Source organism: Carcharhinus amblyrhynchos, chromosome 1 (genome assembly GCF_965287045.1).
Source record: "Carcharhinus amblyrhynchos chromosome 1, sCarAmb.v2.hapA, whole genome shotgun sequence".
Taxonomy (NCBI): Eukaryota; Metazoa; Chordata; class Chondrichthyes; order Carcharhiniformes; family Carcharhinidae; genus Carcharhinus; species Carcharhinus amblyrhynchos.
The window spans coordinates 104,606,248-104,629,533 of record NC_137324.1 but is presented as its reverse complement, the minus strand read 5'-3'; the positions used below and the strand labels follow the sequence as shown (position 1 = coordinate 104,629,533).

At 42.4% G+C, this 23,286-nt stretch overlaps 1 protein-coding gene across 2 annotated transcripts in view; it reads right to left on the bottom strand.

The window, feature by feature from the left end:
* Positions 1 to 17,227, bottom strand: part of rab28 (RAB28, member RAS oncogene family) — a 145,409-nt gene extending 128,182 nt beyond the window's left edge. For both annotated transcript variants that reach the window (XM_080190052.1, XM_080190042.1), the window contains exons 1-2: positions 16,556 to 17,227; positions 16,314 to 16,410 (exon numbers count right to left, since the gene is read on the bottom strand). In XM_080190052.1, the coding sequence (XP_080046178.1) occupies positions 16,314 to 16,410; positions 16,556 to 16,630 (172 nt within the window). In that variant the 5' untranslated portion in view covers positions 16,631 to 17,227. The remainder of the gene's footprint in view (positions 1 to 16,313; positions 16,411 to 16,555) is intronic.
* Between the last annotated feature and the right edge of the window lie 6,059 nt (positions 17,228 to 23,286).

Sequence of the window (23,286 nt, the reverse complement as noted above, 5' to 3'; positions counted from 1 at the left end):
TTTTCATTAACAAGACTGAAATAATCCATTCAGCAACATAGACCTATTTACTGGATGCTTCCCAACAAACTATTAAAACATGTTTTACAGGAGATCCTTTAAGAAAGAGTTTATTCTATAATAATCAGAACTCTGAACACATGCAATGGTGGGACAATCAGACATTTCTTTCATGCTAGTATTCAGGATACCCAATTTTGAATACTTCATTGCCAAAAGGCCTTTATATGGGATTTAAAATGTTCACACACAACTTTTGTCAACTATTAATCGAACCAAATTTATTAATCTTAGTATTTTCACCAAAGTTGATTTGGGCCTTCCACGATGTCAATCACTGAAGAGAAAGTAGGGCAGTTCTTTTACAACTCAAATTTGAGCCAAACAAGTTTATAACACATTATGAACATTTCAAGGCCATTTTTTGGGGGAAATATATCATTCTCCCAAGCTATTTGATTTGCTTCAGAAAAAAGTGAATTGTCCAAAACCTATATTTTCAAAGGTTTGTATTTGAATATTTTTATTAAAAATAAATAAATTTAGTACCATAGTAATATAGCGTGCAGCAGCACCTAGAAGCCAAGTATTCATAGCTCTGGCAAAATCACTTTTATTGCTAGTTTTCAACCACATCTCTTTCTTGGGGGGCAAATCAAAGGAGTGATTTGGTGACAAAGGCCATACTGTCACAATAGTGGTTTAGATGGCATGGGCAAAGAAGGGGATAACCAAGTAACATGAGGTTAGGACTTCAATAGAGGGTTAGGAATCTCCAGCCATGAACCAAGTTTCCTTTTAAAGCCATAACCATAGAATCATATGGCACAGGAGACATTTCACCTCACCATGTCTGTGCTAGCTCTTTTAAAGTGCTGTCTAATTTGGTCCCACACCACAGCTTTTTCATTACACTTCAAATTTGTCTTCTTAGATTACTTGCCCAATTGCCTTTTGAAAGTTCTTCTGGAATTTCATTCCACCCCTCCCCCCTTTCTGTCCAAAGAAATTCCTGCTTGTTTCCCCAAGAGCTCTCTTTTGCCAATTACTTTAAATCTATGATCTCTGATAATGAACTGACTTGACTGTGGAAATAGTGTCTCCCAGCTTGCTCTATCAAAGCCACTCATCATTTTGAATGTCTCTTGGGTCTACTTTTAACCTTCTCTCCTTTAAGGAAAACAAACCCAGCTGCTCCAATCTTTCTGTATAACTGAAATTCCTTAGTCACGTGTCATCCTATGAAACCACCTCTGCAACATCTCCAAAGCCCGGAGGTCCTTCTAAAGTAGGAGAATTGTGGACAATACTTCAGCTGAGACTTTACCAGATATTTGTAAAGGCTTACTGCAAGTTGGAGAATAATACTGTTTTATATTCTCTGCAATGGGAGGTTCGCAAGTAATGGAGGAAATAATATTGTGCAAGTACTAAGGAGGAAGGTAAAAGATGGTGCTAAGAAAAGCACTACTCTGTAAGCCAGGAACTTAACAGTGGAATGCTTTATGGCAGATCAGCAATAGGATCAGGGAAAGGAAATATGCAAAGGATAGTGGCAGCAGAAGCACAGAGAAGTTACGTTTGGACCAGACAGTCAAAAGTTTCTAGCAATGGTAGAAGGGAGTGGCAGTAGAAGAATGCTCAGATCAGGCAAAATAAAGATCAGAGGATGGAGGTTTGCCTTCATCAACTCTTCCCCCTCCAAGAAGTTTCACTTTTTTATAATGAATTAAAATAGCCCGTTATTTAAAATGCATACTTTGATTATATTGTAATTGTCAAATATAAATTAGTATTTACAGTACATGGGCTCGCTGTTTACAGAAACCCTTTAGGCAATTCTTCCATCCACAGCAAAGAAATCCCAAACGTTGGGTTCACGAGAACCAAAGTTCATTTGTTTAAGCATTTACTATGATTTCACTATCACATAGGGTGGTGGCATCAAAAAGCGGGATAAGAAAGTAGTATCCTGGAATATATGTGCATTAGTCATGGATGGTGGTAGCAGGGGTTGAGGAAGCAGTAAGTAAAGCATAAAGTAATCTTAGGCTTTAACAATAGTGCAAGAACAAGGAGGTTACGTTAAACTTTCATTGCACACTAGTTAGAACTCGGACTACCGCGAGCAGTTCTGGGCATCGCATTTTAGTAAGGATGGAAGGCATTGGAGAAAATGCAGAAGATTCATGAGAATGCTTCTCGGAATGAGGAACTTCAGTTATGAATATTGCAGTAATATTGGTGAAGAGAGGGCTGAAAGAAGATTTAATAGGATATTCAAAACCATGAGTAATCTGGACAGAATAGATAGGGAGAGACCATTCCTGTTCATGAAAGGATCAAGAGCAAGAGAGCACATTTAAAGAAGCAAGAGTAACATGAGGAAAAACTTTCTAGTGCAGCGGGCGAATAGAGTCTGGAATGCACTACCTGAGAGAATGTGCTGGAGACAGATTCAATTGAGGCATTCAGAAGGGAATGAAACTAATTTCTGAAAAGGAAGAATGTGCACGGTTATGTGGAGAAAATGGGTGAATTGCTCAGAGAGATGGTGTAGACACAACTGGCCTCATAGTCTCCTTCTGCCCTGTGTCAAATTCTCTATTGTGAAATAAGCCCCATATTAGAAGCCTCACTGAAGGCAACAAACACCATCTGCCTCAGAGACCGTGCAACAAGAAATACGTTACAGAACCACTATCTATTGTGGATAAATATGACGCATCCATTTAGTTTAGATTTGATACACATGGCAGAAAGTAATAACTTTCTGGCAAGTTTGCACTATCTACAAAACCTAATATTTTACTAGCTCATCTATGACACTGCTCATAGTGATTTGCACCCAGGAGTGCTTGTCATACAACATGTCAGTGTCATTGATTAATGACAGCTAAGTGAGATAAGTTTCATTTTTAGTGCGGGGTTCTAGGATTTTGGAAAACAAATTTGGGGCATAACATGATTTGCGCTACTGCCTCAGCACTAGGAACCCAGGTTCAACTCTAGCCTTGGGTGATTCTTCCTCCATCTAGTGGGTTTCCTCCCACATTCCAAAGATGTGCAGAGTAGGTGGACTGGCCATGCTAAACTGTCCCAAAAATGTTCAAGCTAGGGGGATCAGCATGTTAAATGTGTGGAGTTACAGGGCTAGACAAGATGTGTGCTGTTGGAGAATCAGTGCAGATCGGATGGGCTGAATGGCTGCCTTCTGCACTACAGAGATTCTACGATTCTATTAATTTTTCAACACTGTCTATTTTCACATACATGAGTAGCTTTGATTATGTGTTTCTTTATCTAGATTTCTTAATATACAGGAAGGCGATAGGCAGCATGCTGGAAATCAACTACGACATCTGAGGCACTGATTGTGAGATTTTGGACCACTCAACTTTAGTTGTGTTTAGCAGTGGTTCTGGAACGTCATTATTGTGGAGCGTGAAGTTGTGATTTGGTAGCACATTCCAGCTATAATGCTGATGGCCTGCGTTCCAGTTCAAGTCAAGCTATTTCAATTGCAGCTACAACACTGACAAAGGTGAGAAATTGCCCAGAGATGTCCTGTCCACAAAAAAGCAGGAAAAATCCTATCCGGGAAAATCCCAATTATCAAAGTAATGGAAGGAGTCACAATAGTACCTTCCAGCAGCAGTTATCAACCAATAACCTGCTCACTGATGCTCAACTTGCACTCCACCAGAACCGTTTAGCTCCAGATATATTTACAGCCTTAGTCCAAACATAGAAGAACTCAACTCCTCGACATCATGGCAGCATTTGACACAGGGCATCAAGGAGTACCAGAAAAATTGAAGTCAATGGGTAATGAGCAGAAAAGTCTCTATTGGAGTCATACCTAGCACAGGCACGTATGGGGTGTCAGGGAGGGGTAATACCTTTGGTGGGGGAACATGTCGCATCCTTTCAGGGCAGTTTGTCCATCCTTTGTCCCCACCTGGCACTCAGCTCTCATCTGTGGCTCCCCGTAGCCGTTTGCATGCGACAGCGGCCACACCCCGGGCAACGGCCTCGACAAGCCGGCTAAACCAGGCGAGGGTAGCCGACGGGTCTCAACCCTCGGTGAGGTTGGGAGATGTCTATCACAGCACGTGAAGACAGAGTCCGGCAGATTGAGCGGAAGAGGCCAGTGGAAGGTCCAACGGTCAAGAAGGCAGACTCTGCAAGCGTCGTGGAATGCAAAGAGCAGGACAAGACACAGAAGACATCCCTGGTCATCCACTGCGCCTAGTCCCACCTCCAGCCGTCTTGACTCGTCTTGCCACTGGATCTAGATGGCAATTGGAGAGAGAGAGAGAGAGAGAGAGAGAGAGAGAGAGAGAGAGAGAGAGAGAGAGAGAGAGAGAGAGAGAGAGAGAGGCTGACGCTGCATAACTCTCCTTCACTCTAATTCAAGTCAAGCGCTAGTTTTGACACCATCATCACCATCATCGTCAGTGTCCTGTTCAACCCTTGAAGTCCTGTGGCAATTGGCGAGCAACAAAGCAGCAGGCATGGATACACTGGGAGCTGTAGTCACGGACCTGCACGCAGGCAGCTCAGGTCTAATGGTCGTTTTCCGCTGACCGAAGCAGCAGTGGAACATAAGAACATATAAGAACATAAGAAATAGGAGCAGGAGTAGGCCATCTAGCCCCTCGAGCCTGCCCCGCCATTCAATAAGATCATGGCTGATCTGTCGTGACTCAGTTCCACATTCCCGCCCTCTCCCCATAACCCTTAATCCCCTTGCCTATCAAAAACCTATCAACCCACATCTTAAAAATACTGAGCGAGGCAGCCTCCACCACTTCAACAGGCAGAGAATTCCAGAGATTCACCACCCTTTGAGTGAAGAAGTTCCTCCTCAACTCCATTCTAAACCGCCCCCCCCTTTACCTTGAGGCTGTGCCCTCTAGTCCTACTGTCCTTTCTGAGCAGGAAGAGCCTCTCCACCTGTATCCTATCCATCCCATTCAACATCATATACGTCTCAACGAGATCTCCCCTCATTCTTCTAAACTCTAACGAGTACAAGCCTAGTTTATTCAGCCTCTCCTCATAGTTCAACCCCCTCAACTCCAGAATCAGCCTAGTAAACTTCCTCTGCACGCCCTCAAAGGCCAAAATATCCTTGCGTAAGTGCGACGACCAAAACTGCACACAGTACTCCAGCTGCAGCCTCACCAGTGCCCTATACAGCTGCAGCAAGACCTCCCTATTTTTATATTCAATCCCCCTCGCTATGAAGGCCAGCATCCCATTCGCCTTCCTGACCACCTGCTGCACCTGCAAGCTGGGTTTTTGCAACTCATGCACAAGGACCCCGAGGTCCCTCTGTACCGTCGCATGCTGCAGTTTTTCGCCACGTAAGTAATAGTCCTTCCTACCATTATTCCTACCAAAGTGGACAACCTCACATTTGCCAACATTAAATTCCATTCGCCAGTTCCTGGCCCATTCGCCCAGCCTATCTAGAACCTTCTGCAGACTCTCCACACCCTCTGCACAATCTACACCTCGCAGGCAGCGCTGAGGACGACACTTTAGGGACACTATCCACACATTTGCGCTGAAGACGCTCAGGCCCTCCACTCGCAAGCAGCATGATTGGTTTGATGAGAATGAAGAGGAGATACAGGCTTTACTTGTTGAAAAGCACCGTCTTCATCGGGCCTGTCAGAACAACCCATCTTCAGCTGCCAAGAAAAATGCTTTTACCAGTGCTCGCAGGACAGTCCAGAATAAACTGCGTAAAATGCAGGATGCCTGGCTGAGCGCCAAGGCAGATGAAATACAGGGATAGGCTGACAGAAATGACTTGAAACAGTTCTATGAGACCCTCAACACTCTCTATGGACTTCAATCTCTCGGTAGTTTCCCCCCTCCTGAGTACAGATGGTACAACTCTCACTACAGAGAAGGCTCAGATCCTGCAGAGATGGGCTGAATACTGTGAGGCTGTCCTCAACCGACTGTCATCTATTCACAATGAGGCAATAGACAGGATTCTCCAGGTTGATATCAACAGCACCATGGATGATCCACCAGTAATAACCAAAGTCACAAAAGCTGTCAGCCAGCTATCCAGTGGCAAAGCCCCAGGGGCAGATGCCATACCCGCAGAGATCTATAAAGCTGCTGGTCCTGCACTTATCGGGAAGCTCACCGAGTTGTTCCAGTCCTTTTGGGAAGCAAGGATCCATTCCTCAGGAACTTAAAGATGCTTCCATCGTACACCTCTACAAGAGGAAGGGCAATCTCGAGGAGTCTTACTGCTCTCCATCGCAGGAAAAACCCTCGCAAGAGTCCTGCTAAATCGCCTGGTCACTCATCTGGAGCTGGGCCTGCTTCCAGAGTCACAGTGTGGCTTCCGCAAAGGTCGTGGGACTACTGACATGATTTTTGCAGCGCGCCAACTTCAGGAGAAGTGTCAGGAGCAGAATTGCAAGCTCTACACAACCATTGTTGATCTAGCGAAAGCCTTCGATACTGTAAGCCAATAAGGCCTGTGTAGGATCATGTGAAAGTTTGGCTGTTCCCCCAAATTCATTCAGATGTTACGCCAGTTCCATGATGGCATGATGGCCAGAGTACTGGATGGCGGAGAATTCTGAGGCAATCCCAGTTACCAATGGCATCAAACAGGGCTTGTGCTCGCACCCACACTGTTCAGCATGATGTTTGCTGCCATGGTGAATGATGCCTTCCAGGACAGTGTTGCTGGAATCAGCCCCAAGTACAGAATGGATGGGAAGCTTTTCAACCTGAGGAGACTTCAAGCTATTAGCAAAGTGAAAGAGACTGTTCTGAGAGATTTCCTCTTTGCCAATGACTGCACCCTGAATGCTGGCTCAGAGCCAGAGATGCAAGTCAGTATGGACAAATTTTCCACAGCTTGTGACAACTTTGGACTCACTATCAACATTAAAAAGACCAAAGTTATGCACCAGCCTGTTCTTCATGTACCGTACATAGAACCCATAATCACAATCAAAGCACAGAAACTACAGGCAGTTCACTTATCTTGGCAGCACACTGTCCCAAGCAGTGACTATTGATGCAGAAGTTAACTGCAGAAGAGCAAAGGCACGTTCTGTTTTTGGTAGACTGCGCTCCACTGATTGGGAACATTAAGGAATCAGCCCAGCAACAAAACTGAAGGTCTACAGCACCATGGTACTCACTACTCTCCTGTATGCCTGTGAAACATGGACTGTGTATCGAAGGCATGCAAGACAGCTCAATCATTTCCACATGACTTGTCTTCGCAGAATATTATGCATCCGATGGCAAGACAAAGTACCAGACACTGAAGTTCTCTCTAGAGCAGGTCTACCATCAGTCCACATACTTGATCAGAGCACAGACCTGGTGGGCAGGTCATGCCATCCATATGTCAGACGAGCGCATACCCAAGCAGCTCCTTTTTGGGGAACTCTCTGCTGGAAGACGCTCGCGTGGAGGGCAGAAGAAACATTTCAAAGACACACTCAAAGCCTCCTGAAGTCGCTTGACATTGACACAACCACCTGGGAAACGCTGGCACAAAACCGCCCTACCTGGCACTGCCTCATCCATAAAGGCTGTCAAACTCACGAAGCAAGGAGTATTGCTGAAGCACAACTTAAGCATGAGCTGCACAAGTCCTGAGCCACCAGCGCAACAACTACAGTGTCTACACAAGTCTGTCCAATATGTGCCAGGACATTCTGTGCCCGAATTGGCCTGATCAGTCATCTTCAACACACACCGCAACCAGCCTCAAAATGACTAATGGTATCGAGGTCCTCATCGATTACGATGGACAAACAACAACAACCTAGCACAAAATGAGGATGGTTATGGTTGTTAAAGACCAATCAACTAAATTCCAGGACATTGCTGCAGGAGCTCCTTAGGGTAGTGTCCTTGGCATGACCATCTTCAGTTCATAGATCATCGAACCCTACAGTGCAGAAAGAGGCCCTTCGGCCCATCAAGGCTGCATCGACCACAATCCCACCCAGGCTCTACCCCCATATCTCTACACATTTACCCGCTAATCCCTCAAACCTAAGCATCCCAGGACACTAAGGGGCAATTTTAGCATGGCCAATCAACCTAACCCGCACATCTTTGGACTGTGGGAGGAAACAAAGAACCCGGAGGAAACCCACGCAAACATGAAGAGAATGTGCGAACTCCACACAGACAGTGACCTGAGCCGGGAATCGAACCAAGGTCCCTGGAGCAGTGAAGCAGCAGTGTTAACAACTGTGCTACCGTGCCGCCTGTTGCTTCATCAACGACCTTCCTTCTATCATAAGGTCAGAAACGGGAATGGTCCCTGATGATTATGCAGTGTTCAGTACTGCTCATAACTCCTCGAGCAAAACAGTCTATATGTTTGCATACAGCAAACCGCAATGACATTCAGACTTTGGCAGATGAGCGGCAAGTAACAGACATGCTACACAAATGCCAAGCAATGACCATCTCCGAGAGAGTGAATATAACCACCAACATTCGCTGACTTTAACATCTTCAAATCACCCTGCATCAAAATGCAGGGTCACCGCCGATTAGACACTGAACTGCAGCAGCCACATAAATGCCAATGATACAAAAGTAGGCCAGGGTAATCTGCAATGAATCACAACTCCTGACTTCCCAAAGCCTTTCCACCACCTACAATGGCCCAAGTTAAAAGTATGGTGGAATAAACTTCACTTGCCTGGATGACTGCAGCTCAAACGCTCCAGAAGGTTTACATTATTCAGGGCAAAAAGCAGCCTGCTTGACTTGCTGCCTATCCAGCTCTTACAATGTTAAGGTTGTTGTATAAATGCAAGCTGTTCCTGCTTTAAAAAAAACAAATCTGCAGTCTCACCTTAAAAGAACTATAGAGTTGTACCACTGGATTACTTTATTTCTAAACTATGTTGAGAATGTTTGCAATTAAGAAAAAAAAGTATATCCTAAATGTAGTGTTATATTTTTCTATACTGATTTGTACTTCACACTTACCTACCCGCTATGCAAATTACTCGCTCTTAACTCCTTTTACAGTTTGGTATCATTGGCAAATTTTAGCATCCCACGGCATTTTTCTTGTGCTTATTTCCAAATCACACAAATAAAAAGGGAAAATACCACACCCCAATATGAATATCAATTTGCAACCATCCTTTGCATGGGATGAGCGATAGCTGGAGGGTAGAACACAGTCCAATTTCCTTCCATAACAGTGGTTTTAAGTTTCATAATGTGTTAATTTCTTTGAAAATCCAGCAATAATATCCATCACAGTACCTTTATTTATCTTTGCATCCTGATCTCCTCAGAATATTTGATGAAATTAGTCAGGCATAAACTGTCCTTTCTGAGTGCAACCAATGTGATGATTTGAATTATAATTTTATATCTCACCTTCTCTTTCCTGCACCCCATTCCCTCCACCCCACTCCAAAACCAAAATCCATCCAGTTTCTTGAACAAGGGCATACCATTTGTCACTCTCCAGTACAAGACACAATTTTCTTTTCCAAATATTTTCAAGTCTTTACTATCCTTCATTACTTTGGGATTTGTGCTATGATTTTTTTGTATTTTAAGGGCCATTGACTTTGTTAATAGATAGCTTCAATAGTATCGCTTTCACAATCATCTTCTGCTGGATCAACAGCAAATTAACATTAGACTATACTATAGGGACAGGGAAGAATATTTAATGGATAGTTTGTCCCACTGACAAAACACTCGGGTAAAATTAATTGATGATTAGATGAAGAAAGATGAAGAAATGTCAGAAAAAAGCTGGACACAATACACCGATGGTCAGGTTCATATCTGCTTAAAACCAGCACGCACAAAATCTAACCCAACAAGATTCTAGACAGGTTTTTTTATACCACATAAGTTAACAGGTAATTTATAAGCTTTGTTTTCAAAGAGGAATTGAGAATCTTGAAGCACTAAAGTATTATAATTCAAGTTATGTAGATGATAACTGCAATATTTATCTACATAGAACGATAATATAGAGACTTGCAGCCTCATGGCTGCCAGTCAGCTCTCAGGATCAAGCTGATACCGAAGCTTACATTTGTTAGGGTAATCCACCCACCCTGGTCCCTGATTGATTACCCGAGTCACATCACAGCATTCGGCCGAACGCTCCCTAAAAGGAGACAAACACCACATCCCTCCCCCTCTAAGTTCTTTTTACATTAATAATAAAGTTATTCAGTCCCCAATAACTAGAACATTAAGCACATGCATTCAGTCCCTCATAAATAGAGTTTTTCAGGTGGTTTCCAATTTCTAGTGGAGTAGCATAATTATTCTGTTGGGGGTGCTTTCTGCAAAAACTGTTATACCAGGCATCTCCTCAGATACGAGCAACTTAGCTACATCCATTTCCATAGGGATTACAGGCTAACCTACAACAGGCTGACTTGGTACTTCATTGCTTGGATAGCCAACAATGTTTCCCACTGGCAAAATGGTGTCAATACTGGGTGCTGCTCACGCCCTTGTAAAAGGTCTACATGCTTCTGGACGATCCCTTGTATGTCCACTTCATAAGACAAAAGGTCCTATTTTTTATACAGCAACTCCTGGGACTCAAAATTTCTGATATATATGGCATCCTCATTGAAAACCTTATTGATTTGCCTGAATCTTTATTTTTCTACTGACTGGCCTCTACACTTTCCAGGAAATTCGGAAATATCAGGTTTAGTCTGGTCCTAAGATGCCAACCCATCAACAACTCTGCTAGCAGCACTCTCGTTGTAAAGTGCAGAATGGTTTGATAGCCCAGGAGGAATCATGAGGTTCTGGTCCTGAAAGTCACCTCTAAACTGCTTCTTAAGGCCTGCCTTGATGGTTTGGACTGCTTGTTCAGCCAGTCTGTTGGACGATGGTTGGTAAGGTGCAGTCCTGACGTGCTCAATATGATTTAAGAAAATGAAATTTAGAAATTCAGCACTCAGGGACTGTTCCATTATCCCTATGACTTCAGGTATCCCATGGATTGAAAAACACTGATACAATTTCTTAATTATAGCGTGCAATGTCATAGAATTTATTTCAAACACTTCTATCTATTTTGAATAGGCAACAAGAAGCAAAAACATTATGCCCAAGAATGGACCCACATAATCAACATGAACTCATACCCATGGCTAACCCAGCAATTCCCAAGGTGCAGTGGGGCTATAGCAGGCTACCTTTGTTGCAACCGGCACACAATGTTTCACAAGGTTCTCAATGTCAGCATCGATGCCAAGCCACCACACATGATTCCTAGTGAGCATCTTCATCTTAGATATACCCAGATGGGCAAAGCGTAATTCGACTAGGAGCAACTCCCTTCCTGGTACAGGGATGAGTACTCTGGCTGCCCGAGATATGATGTCACCTTTGCAACTTATCACTTCAGAAACTGGCTCACTGGCCCAATCTATTAGTATCCTGTGCCTCACTTTGGACAAAAGCAGATCCCTGCTGGTCCAGCACTTGATTTGCTGAACTGAAGCTAGCAACGTGTCCAAGAAATTAAAATCCATAATAATTTCCTGCAGTATAAGGTGAAATGCTATACATCCTGGTAAAGACAAGCAAAGCACATCTGCAATAGGTGTTCTAATAAGAAGTCCAATCCTAAGGATTTAAATGTTCACTCATTGGTCAATGTGAAAATGGGTAAAGTTTTATGATGCTTTTGATAAACGGTAGGCCTTTAAAGACGGGAGTTGATACAGGAGTCTCTTCTATGGTGATAGGAGAATTTGATGTGGAGATGCTAGTGTTGTACCAGGGTAAATACAGTAAGGAGTCTCACAATACCAGGTTAAAGTCCAACAGGTTTATCTGGTAGTACAAGCCACTAGCTTTCAGAGCGCTGCTCCTTCATCAGGTGAATGGGAGTTCTATTCACAAATAGGGCAAATAAAGACACAAACTCAGCTTACAAAATAATGGTTGGAATGCAAGCCTTTACAGGTAATCAAGTCTTAAAGATACAGACAATGTGTGTGGAGAGAAGGTTAAGCCCAGGTTAAAGAGATGTTAAAGTCCAACAGGTTTATTTAGTAGCACAAGCCACAAGCTTTCGCAGTGCTGCCCTTTCACCGGGTGAGTGGGAGTTTGGTTCACTTCTGTACTCTTGAAGGCTTCTCCTGTGTAAGTTGTTAGTTTTGCTGCGATACGCCTCAAACCCAATGGTTAGAGTCCTTCCTGTAAATATTGAAATGTGTGTTCTCCTGAAGGAAAGGATGCCCCGAGGCGTGGTACACTGAGGACACCATGCAAACGCTACAACAACAGATGAATGAACACCGTTCGACAATCACCAGGCAATCGTGTTCTCTTCCTGTTGGGGAACACTTCAGTGGTCACGGGCATTTGGCCTCTGATTTTTGGATAAGCGTTCTCCAAGCTGGCCTTCATGACATACGACAACGCAGAGTACCTGAGCAGAGACTCATAACCAAGTTCTGCACATATGAGGATTGCCTCAACCAGGATCTTGGGTTCACGTCACACTATCTGTAACCCCCATGACTCGCCTGGGCTTGCAAAATCTCACTAACTTTCCTGGTTATAGACAATACACATCTCTTTAACCTGTGCTTAATCCTCTCTCCACTCACATTGTCTGTACCTTTAAGGCTTGATTACCTGTAAAGACTTGCATTCCACCATTATTTTGTAAATTGAGTTTGTGTCTTTATATGCCCTATTTGTGAATAGAACTCCCACTCACCGGATGAAGGAACAGCGCTCTGAAAGCTAGTGGCTTGTGCTACCAAATAAACCTGTTGGACTTTAACCTGGTATTGTGAGACTTCTTACTGTATTTATCCCAGTACAACACTGGCATCTCCACATCATGTTCTCCTATCGCCATAGAAGAGGCTCCTGTATCAACTTCCATCTTTAAGGACCGTTTATTAAAAGCATCACAAAACTTTACCCACTTTCACATTGAACAATGAGTGAACACTTAAATCCTTAGGATTGGGATCTTCCAACTTACGCACTTGCGATGTATTACTAATTCTGTTATCAAGTAGATCTGACTTACTTCAATGTTGGTGCCTTAAGTGTCGTTTCCTGTTGCAGAAAAAACATTCAGCCTCTTTATACCTGTAGACTTCAGGGGTGTGATTACCCCACACTGGTAATACTGCTTCAAACTTAGATGATTGATTGGCTCTTTTAAATCTTCCCACTCTAGTCATAGCTGCATTTTCTTTCTGTTTTAAAATTACACATTTATTTTTGGTACCACTGCTGACTGCAGCTTCCCACCCTATCTGGTAAACCATGCCAATTTTTAGGCTCTGAAGCTCCCGTGCACCCGTCTCAGTGCCCTCCACCAGCAGCATTATCTCCAGCACCTTCTTAAAATTTATATCTGCTTCTACTAATAGCCTCCTTTGGATGGCCTCATTATTTACCCTGCAGACTAAACGTTGAGTGGCTGCAAAGTTGCAGTGCTCTGAGCTCTGTCTTAACTTGGTAATATAAATTGCAATAATTTCCCAAGGGCTCTCCTGGTTAAGTTAAACTTAAGTTACTGCAATATTACAAATGGCTGTGCGTGATTGTGTGTTTTCACTAATTCAGCTATCCTAGTTGATGACTTGCAGTAGAGCATGTTTGAGGATATGAGGCTCATATTAAACTGTAGGCCTAGGTCCCATACATGCACAGGAGGATTGTCTTTCTCTTCCTCTCCTCCGCTATTCCATTGACCTGAAAATAATAGCCCCAGAGTTCAATGTATTGTGTGCAACCCTCCACAGAGTCATCAAAAGGATCTAACTGAATAGGGACATTTTTGCAAACACTTCTGTTTCGCAAGCTGAATTGAACTTCACCATGACATTATACTCATGATCTTGGGACTGCTTTTTTTCTCTTTTATCCTTTTGCCAATGCAATAACTCATGTCCACCAATTAGGTAAATAACAACTGCCAACTGCAATGTTTATTTACACATAACTGTAATATAGTGGTTTGCAGTCTCATAGCAGCCAGTCAGCCCCCCTGGATCAATCTACTACAAAATCTTGCGCTTGTTAGGGTGATTCCCCCACCTTGGACTCTGAGACCTGAGTTAGCTGGGTCACGTAATCCTCTCGACATAGCACCCCATAAACAGGACAATTACCACAGATACCATTAAAAGGTATAACGAAGCAAATGTTTCATTCCCACCAGGACATTCCAATTTCTTGACACAAATCTTAGATTCATAACAGTTATAGATCCCTTCAGCACAGGAGGCCATATGGCCCATCAAGCCTGTGCCAACAACAATCCCACCCAGGCCCTATTCCTGTGACCCACATATCTACCCTGCTCTTTCCCCTGACACTAAGGAGCAATTTAGCATGACCAATCAACCAAACCTGCACATCTTTGAACTGTGGGAGGAAAACAGAGCAGCCAGAGGAAACCCATGTTGATGCAGGGAGAATATACGAATTCCACACAAACAGTCCTGGAAGAATTTTCCCAACCTCTCAAGAAAATAATGAGACATACTAGATACAAGGTATTTAAAAGGAAAAAAGGTAAAATTAATCCCTTAAAAATGAGGTTAAAAACAAGTCTCTAGTTCTTACTTTGAAGACAGAGCAATGATGGAAATCATAAATATATTTTCTTGAATCCAGATTACTTTTCTAGGTCCAGGTTCTTTTTTGTTATCTTTAGGTTTCTCAGTTCTGTACTTTATTTGAAAGCTTGCTCAGTTTGATCATGAAAACAAAAAAAAACAACAATCTGAAGGAGAATAAGTTCCTCATTACCATATCAGAGTCTGGGACCATGCGCAGTACAGAATTCAAAAAAATATTTGTCATTTGTTTGGGTCAACAAGTTTTACAATGATCAGCAATAAAAAAAAAAGGAAGTAGCTCTACTAAAATTACACAGCAAAATCTAGCCAACTCTTGTGTTTCCAGCAGGTAGAAACAGAGATAAAAGGAGAAGCCTCACAAATAGACAGAGAGATCATACAATGTGCACAAAGTTCCAATATGTGCTTTCATTGGACAAGGTTCCAGAATGCAGTCCAATTATTTTCCAATACAACTCCCTTCAATTTCCACGCAGAATGTTAACCTTAAAGCAGATTCTGATCACTGCCAATTAAGTAGAGTGTACGCGATGTCCCCCATAAATTAAAACTTAGTTCTGAGTAGAAAAAACAATATTTCATGGGCAAAGGAGCACCAAATATTTTCTGGGGAGAGAACAGTGTTATAGTTCAGTCTGGATGACCCTTTGTGCTCTGACATTTCCAGACTCAAAACATTAGCCCTGTTCTCTCTCCACAGATGCTGTCCGACCTCTGAAATTTTCCAGCATTTTCGGTTTTTGTTTCAGGTCCAGCATCCACAGTTATTTACTTTTACCAAACATTTTCCACTCATCACATCAATAGTATTCCAGTGTTGGAAACTGAAAAGATAAAGTAAAAGGACAATGAAAAACAAAGGAAAAAAGAGGGGAAGGACAGCAAGAGCAAAAAAAAAAGGCTTGCAATTCTACAGCACTTTTTGTGACCACTGTCTCCAAGCAATGAAATACTTTCAAAGTGTGGTCATTGTTGTATTCTAGAAAACACAGCAGTCAATTGGTTCACAGCAAGCTCACAAACACAGCAATGAATGAAGGACCAGCTATTGTTAAACAGAGGACATGTATACCCTCCTGGATGGATGTAAAAGTTCCCATAACTCAATTTTGAAGAAGAGTAATGATGTTCTCCCTCGATTCTTGACCAATTTTCTTCCTGAAACTTTTTTTTAGAAAGATTATGCAGTCACTATCTCCTTGCTATTGGTAGAAGCTTGCTGTGGCACAGCTCTCATCAGATCACTATCTGAAACATTAACTCTGGATTTAACATTTTCTCACCATTTGAATATTAAATCCCACATCAGACCTTGGGTAGCCCACCCAACAATGGATCAATTAAGGTCTGAAAACAGGCAATGTCCACATAAGCAACTCATCCCACCATCACTGGGATTAAATCGATGGTGACAAGCAGTCAGCCCAGCAGATTTTCCTCCCCCCAGCATCTCTCAAATCCCAAACCCAGGAAATGCACATCACTATGAGTAAGACACAATGACAATGTGACAATTTACATGAGCATTTTTCCACTATTAATAGGGACATAGAAATTCATAATGGGATAGGAAGATCGCACAGATGCAAAATTGATATCAATAATGTACTATTCCAATTTACACTTCTTACACTTTGTAGGTGGTGCACCTTTGCTGAATGTTATTACCTGGTAGCGATATCCTTTTCAGAAAAAAGTCCAACCCGATCGTTTGCTTGTATTGTTTTCCGAAAGCTTCCTGGGCGAAACGCATTGCCAAACAAGTCTGTAAAAGAAACCACGAGTTAACACACAGCATCAATATTCGCTGTTAGCAGGAGTGAGCGATCCCACCAAGACAAGCCTGGGACGAGTGAGCGATCCCACCAGGGCAAGCCTGGGTGCCCAGCTTTTGATCGCCGCGCTCTCACCTTTCCCGAGGCGCCATCCCCTAAAATTACGATCTTCAGCTGCCGGTCGTGAATTTCATCCTCGGAGTCGGACATGCTGCAGCCCGGCTCTGGGAGCCCTGGCACCGCCCACCGCCGGCTCGGTGTCCCCAGGCCCGCTCTCCCTCTCCGCCTACCTCCTGCCTCTGTACACCCCACTCTCAATCTATTCCGTCTCTCTCTATATATATACACACACCCCGCTCTAACTTTATCCTCTCTCTATTTATCCAACACTCTTACCATCTCCCTTTATATATCTATACCAATCCCTCTCCCCCTGCGTCTCTATCCCTCTCTATGTCTCTATCTATCCCTCAAGTTCTATCTCTCTCAATCCCTCTATCTCAATCTCTGTCTGCCTTTCTCTCCCTATCTCAATCTTTCCCTCTCTCTATCTCAGCTTCTCTCCCTCCCTCTCTATCTATCCCACTCTGTCTCAGCCTCTCTCTCTGTCTCTATTTCTCTCTCCGCTCTGCCGGGCCGTTGCCAGGAGCCATTTTCACACCGGGATTAGCGCAATATTCCTGGGGACGGGAATTTGTCACAATCACATTTTCTTCTTCCTCTACAGAGAGAGGGAGGGGTCGGATGATAAAAATAGCAGTGAAGAAATGGTTAGATCCTTTGGTGAAGCCATCGCCTGCAGTGTTTTGTTGTTTCTTATCGGTAGATTCCTTTATCCCCTCTCCCACTCCCCCCGCGTTAGTGATGGGCTCTTCCAATCCTGACGCAGTTTGGTAGCTAAGGGAAAGGTTAAAGTTCACTCAGAGCCTGAGAGCCAAGTGTGAACATCCAGTGAAACGGGGCAAAGCGTGAATACCCAGTGAAACGGGGCAAAGTGTAAATACCTTCCAGTGAAACAGGGCAAAGTGTAAATACCTTCCAGTGAAACAGGGCAAAGTGTAAATACCTCACAGTGAAACAGGGCAAAGTGTAAATACCTCACAGTGAAACAGGGCAAAGTGTAAATACCTCCCAGTGAAACAGGGCAAAGTGTGAATACCTCACAGTGAAACAGGGAAAAGTGTAAATACCCTGAAACAGGGCAAAATGTGAACACCCAGTGAAACAGGGAAAAGTGTAAATACCCAGTGAAACAGGGCAAAATGTGAACACCCAGTGAAACAGGACAAAGTGTAAATACCTGTAGTGAGACAGGGGAAAGTAAAAATGCCTCCAGTGAAACAGGGCAAAGTGTGAACACCTCCAGTGAAACTATGTCATTGAAATGGTGATATTGTTCCAAGTCAAGATGATGTGTGACTTGGAGGAGAATTTTCAGGAGGTAATGTTCCCATAAATCTGCTGCTCTTGTCCTTCTATGTGGCAGAGATTGTGCATTTGGAAGATACTACTGAAGGAGCCTTAGTAAGTCATAGTCGATTGTGTTTTTTTAAACAAACTGGTTTTATAGTAATTGGAAAATACTATGGAATTAATATATCTAAGTTTAATATTGATTGTTTTATTTATAGCAATGAGATGAGCAAAAACAAATTGCAGTCAGTCACTATAATTAAATGAAACTTAACTATGTTATATTTATGATGGTAACATCATAGTATTTCAGAAGTGTATGCCAAACCAGTGACCATGGATACCCCATATACATAAATAAAGTCTGTAGTTTCTATGGCTGTAATACAAGAAGGAAAATGTAATGACATAACTAACCCAGCCTCATACAATGAATCTAGTGCTTTGTTGAACAGTTCCTTGAATTTATTTTACAATTGTAACTGACTCTACTGATAAGAAAAGACGCAGTTGAGTAAGGTATTCCATCTATTAAGCCTAATATTAACACACAGCTAAGGGCAAGCTAAAAAAACTTTTGATGTTGATGAAGTTAACAGTGAAATAGTTTAGAACTGATGTGTCTCATTTTATCTCATGAACAATTTGGTTGTGCATTCATACAGGCACAATTTTATTGTTATTTGTTCAAGGAATGTCAGCATTACTAGAAAGCCCAGTATTTATTGGCCATCTTTAATTGTCCTTGAGAAGATGATGATACCTTCATGAACTGCTGCAGTCCATGTCATGTAGGTACTCCCACAGAGCTGTTAGGGAGGGTATTCCAAGAATTTGACCCAGTGACAGTGAAGGAACGGTGATATATTTCCAAGTAAGGGTGATGTATGACATGGGGCATCTTGCAAGGTATGAGCCTTCTGTCCTTCAAAGCAGTTGAGGTCATAATTTGGATGGTGCTGTCAAAGAGGCCTTAGTGAATTGCTGAAGTGCATCTTGTAAACCAGTAATTGGCAACCTGCTGAGTGAATGGGTGGCACGCATGACCCTCCTTCATCTCAGTGGGCCACAAGATTGTAATCCAACATGTTCATTATGATCCTTGAATAAAATTGAATACATTTAATACATGCTGAATATTTCACAACTATATATAGAAAATAGAAAAAGCTTAATCATTCATATATTAATAGAATTGTCATCAACTTCAAGAGGTAAAAACAAAATAAGTATTTATGCTTGATTGGAAATAGACAGCTCTCATAGTCAATGTTGTGTACTATCAGCATGCACTTCATTTCACGTGCCCTTGATTTATATGTGTATCACTTCTGTCATACAGTTAGGAAAAAAGCTACGTGGATGGAAACCAGCGGAATGTGGCATTTCTGCGTGTGGGCATTTGGTCAACAAAATGTCTCGTGGGCCAGACTCAGAACCCTGATGGCCACACGTAGCCCCTGGACCACAAGTTGTCCACCACTGTTGTGATACATCCATGTAATCTTTCCCAGGTACCATATTGGTTAACTTCTCAGAAAGTTTATGTAATTCAGAGAGATTTACTGGTCTTGGCTTTTGTCTGGAAAATATCTGGTGGCCATTCAAATTGTATACTTAATATCGAAGACTATTCTTTGCAGGGACTTCTGCCTCTTTACGTATAAAAGAATAATTGACTTAATGATTTTATAATAAAAGTTTGAACAATACAAGAAATAATATCACTACTGATCTTTTAAATCATCTCACAAATTGTCATTGCATCCATTTTAAGCTGCTAGACTTACCGGAGAATACATTATTTTTTACAAAGAATACAAGCAGGAACGTTAGCATCATGTATGAAATAAAGCTTTAGTTTTGAGTTTGAGATTTATGGAAAAATTAGCACTGTCAACAATGTAAATTTCAATAGTGTTGCAAGAGTAAAAATATCACTGTATATAAATTATGAAGATCAGAAACGTAAAATTGAAAATAAAGGTTTAAAGTTGACAGAGAGGTGCAGAGAAGGTGAATATTGGGTCTGTTTTCCTGACCTCAGAATCCAATTTGATGGCATAACAGCCAACTCCTTACCAGTTGAACATGTTTTGCATTAAAGTCATTTGTAAAATCCAATTCCTTTTCTCCATAGCACAAAACCTATGAATGGAGGCAGTAAGAGAATAGGTGACCAATAGGCAGTCAAAGAGTACTTAGGAAGGTAGTGCAGGACCTCCCTGGGGTCCCGATCAGAAATTGGTTTTCCATTTTGGAAGCAGATTCCGCAGGTTTCCGCAGTCAGAGCCAAGTTTGTGGCACCATGAACAGTTCAGTTGTACAGGAGTTGAGGAAGAAGAAAGGAAGAGCAATAATGATAGGAATGGACAAGCATTTCTGTAGATGTGACTCCAGGATGGTGTATTGCCTCCCTGCTACCAGAGTCAACGATGTTACAGAGCAGCTGCAGGACATTCTTCTCGGGTAGAGTGAAAAGCCAGAGGTCGTAGTTTACATTGATACCAATGACATAGATAAGAACAGGGATGGTCTTACGATCAGAAAGTAGGGAGCTAGATAGAAAATTAGCAAGCAGGACCACAAATGTGATAATCTCCAGATTAATTCCAGTGCCATGTGCAAATGAATTCAGAAATAGGAGGATAAGACAGATGAATGTGTGGCTGGAAAGATGGTGCAGGAGTGTGGGCTTTCGATCCCTAGGACACTGCGACTGGCTTTGGAGGAGATGGCAGTTGTAAAGCTGGACACATTGCACCTGATTGAATTTCTTGTGGGATATTTTGCCAATAGTCTTGGGAGAGCTTTAAACTAATTTGGCAGGGGCGTAGAAACCAAGAAGAAATATTAGGGAGGGATGCTAGGATGCAGAAAATACTGGGAAGGACAGAATGCGTTGACATAATGAATAAGTTAATAAGTGAAGTTAAAATAAGAGAGAAAGTAATGACATCTAAATCAGGTTACTGTGCATGTATGTGAATGCCCGAAGTACAGTAAATAAGATTGGGGAGCTAAAGGTACAGATTGTAGAAATATGATGTGGCATTAACAGAGGGAGGGCATAGGTGGATGGATTGCAGCTGCAGGGTCACACTGTATGTTTCCATTGATACACTTGCTAGCACAGATTGAGCTGGCAGGAAATCAAGTTCTCATGGGAGGAGGCCACCATGGGATGGGAAGAATCCTGGATATGATTTGTAAGGGGTCATGCATTCCTGTTGGTTAACTGCTCTATGGCAGTATTCTGCTGAGTCTCCTCTGCACCCCCTCCAGCACAATCACATCCTTCTTATAATGTGGTGACAAGAATTGCACACAGTACTCTAGGGATGGCCTCACCAAAGTTCTATCCAACTCCAACATGACTTCCCTGCTTTTGTAATCTATGCCTCAATTGATAAAGGCAAGTGTCCCTTATGCTTTTTTCAGCATCCTACTAACATGCCCTTCCGCCTTCAGAGATCTGTAGATAAACACACTAAGGTCTCTTTGTTCCACAGAACCTCCTCATGTCCTACCATTCATTGAGTACTTTCTTGTCAAATTACTCCTTCCAAAGTGTATCACCTCACACTTTACATGATTAAATTCCATCTGCAGATTATCTGCCCATTTGACCATTCTGTCTATATCTTCTTGGAGCCCACTCTGCCTCATTGTTAACCATCTGGCCAATCTTTGTGTCATCTGCAAATTTACTAATCCTACCCACATAGTCATCTATGTCATTGATATAAATGACAAATAATAGGGGGCCCAACACAGATCAATGTGCTACGCCACTAGACACTGCCTTCCAGTCACTAAAGCAGCCTTTTGTCACCCCCTCTGTCTTCTACAACTGAACCAATTTTGAATCCACTTTAGCCCATGTGCATTTACCTTCTGTACTAGTCTCCCAAGTAGGACCTTGTCAAAGGCTTTGCTGAAATCCATATAAGCTACATCAACTGCATGACCCTCATCTACAACCTGGTCATCTCAAAAAGATCAATCAAATTTATTCATCATGACCTCCCTCTGATGAAGCTATGCTGACTATCCTTGATCAAGCCTTGCCTTTCCAAGTGGAGATAGATGGTCTCTTTCAGAAGCTTCTCTAATAGTTAAAGACTCACTGGTCTGTAGTTCCCTGGTTTACGTCTACAACCCTAAATAGTGGAACCACATTAACTGTTCCCCAGTCCTTCTGACACCACCCCTATGGCCAGAGAGAAATTGAAAATTTGGGTCAGAGCCCCTGCAGTCTCCTCCCTTGCCTCCCACAGAAGTCTAGGGCACAATTCATCCAGACCTGAAGATTTATCCACTTTTAAGGCGGCCAACACCTCCAATACCTTGTCTTTCCCATTCAATTTGTTCAAGAGCCTCAGTCTCTCTCCCTGAATTCCACACCATCGTCCTCATTCTTTTGGGTGAAGTATTCATTCAACGCTCTATCAATGCCCTCTGGCGCCACCCACAGATTACCCCCTTGGTCCCTAATTCTTTCCCTGGTTACCCTCTTCCCATTGACACAAATATAGAATATATTCTCAACTTTTACCAGACTGAGTTTTCTCATATTGCCCTTTGCTTTCCTAATTGTTTTCTTAAGCTCAACCCTGCACTTTCTACACCTCCCTAATGGCTCCCCTGATCTGCCCTCCTTGTATTTTTTAAAAGCATGTATTTTCCTTCTCATTGTATCCTGAATATCGCCGGTCATCCAGGTTCTCTGGGCTTGTTACTCCTACCTATTATCCTAAGGGAACATGCACGGCTTGCATCCTCCCCATTTCTTTTTCAAATGCCATCCCATCCCATTGCTCTTCTGTAGGTTTTCTCGTTAGTAGCTGTTCCCAATCTACCTTGGCCAGACCCTGTCATATTATACTGAAATCCACTCTCCCCCAATCCAAACTGTTTCCTTGTCCATAACAAGCTTAAATTGTATCATGTGGTAATCATTATTACTAAAATGCTCCCCCATATTGATCTAAAATGTTTCCCTGTACACATTTCAAGAAATCTACCCCATTCAAGTTCTTAACACTATGAATATCACAGTTAATGTTGGGATAGTTGAAATCACCTAATGAAGTAATCCTATTGTTACTGTTTTTACACAACTCCACAAATTGAGCACATATTTGCTCCTCAATATCCCTCTGACCATCTGTGGGTCTATAACAAACTCTTAACAATGTGGCTTTTCCTTTCTTAAACCTAAGCTCTACCCACAGAGCTTTATTTGATGCCCCTTCCAAGATATCATCTCTCCTTACTGCAGGAACCAACTCCTTAACTAATAATGCAATGCCTCCTCTTTTACCTTTATTTTGAACCTTCTCATCTTTGCCTGCCTTCTTTACTTTGTAGGTTCACAATGGGTGTTACACGCTGAATCTTTATGCAACCATGAGCAGTAGTAGAGAGGATTCACCAAATAAGTGCTGTGG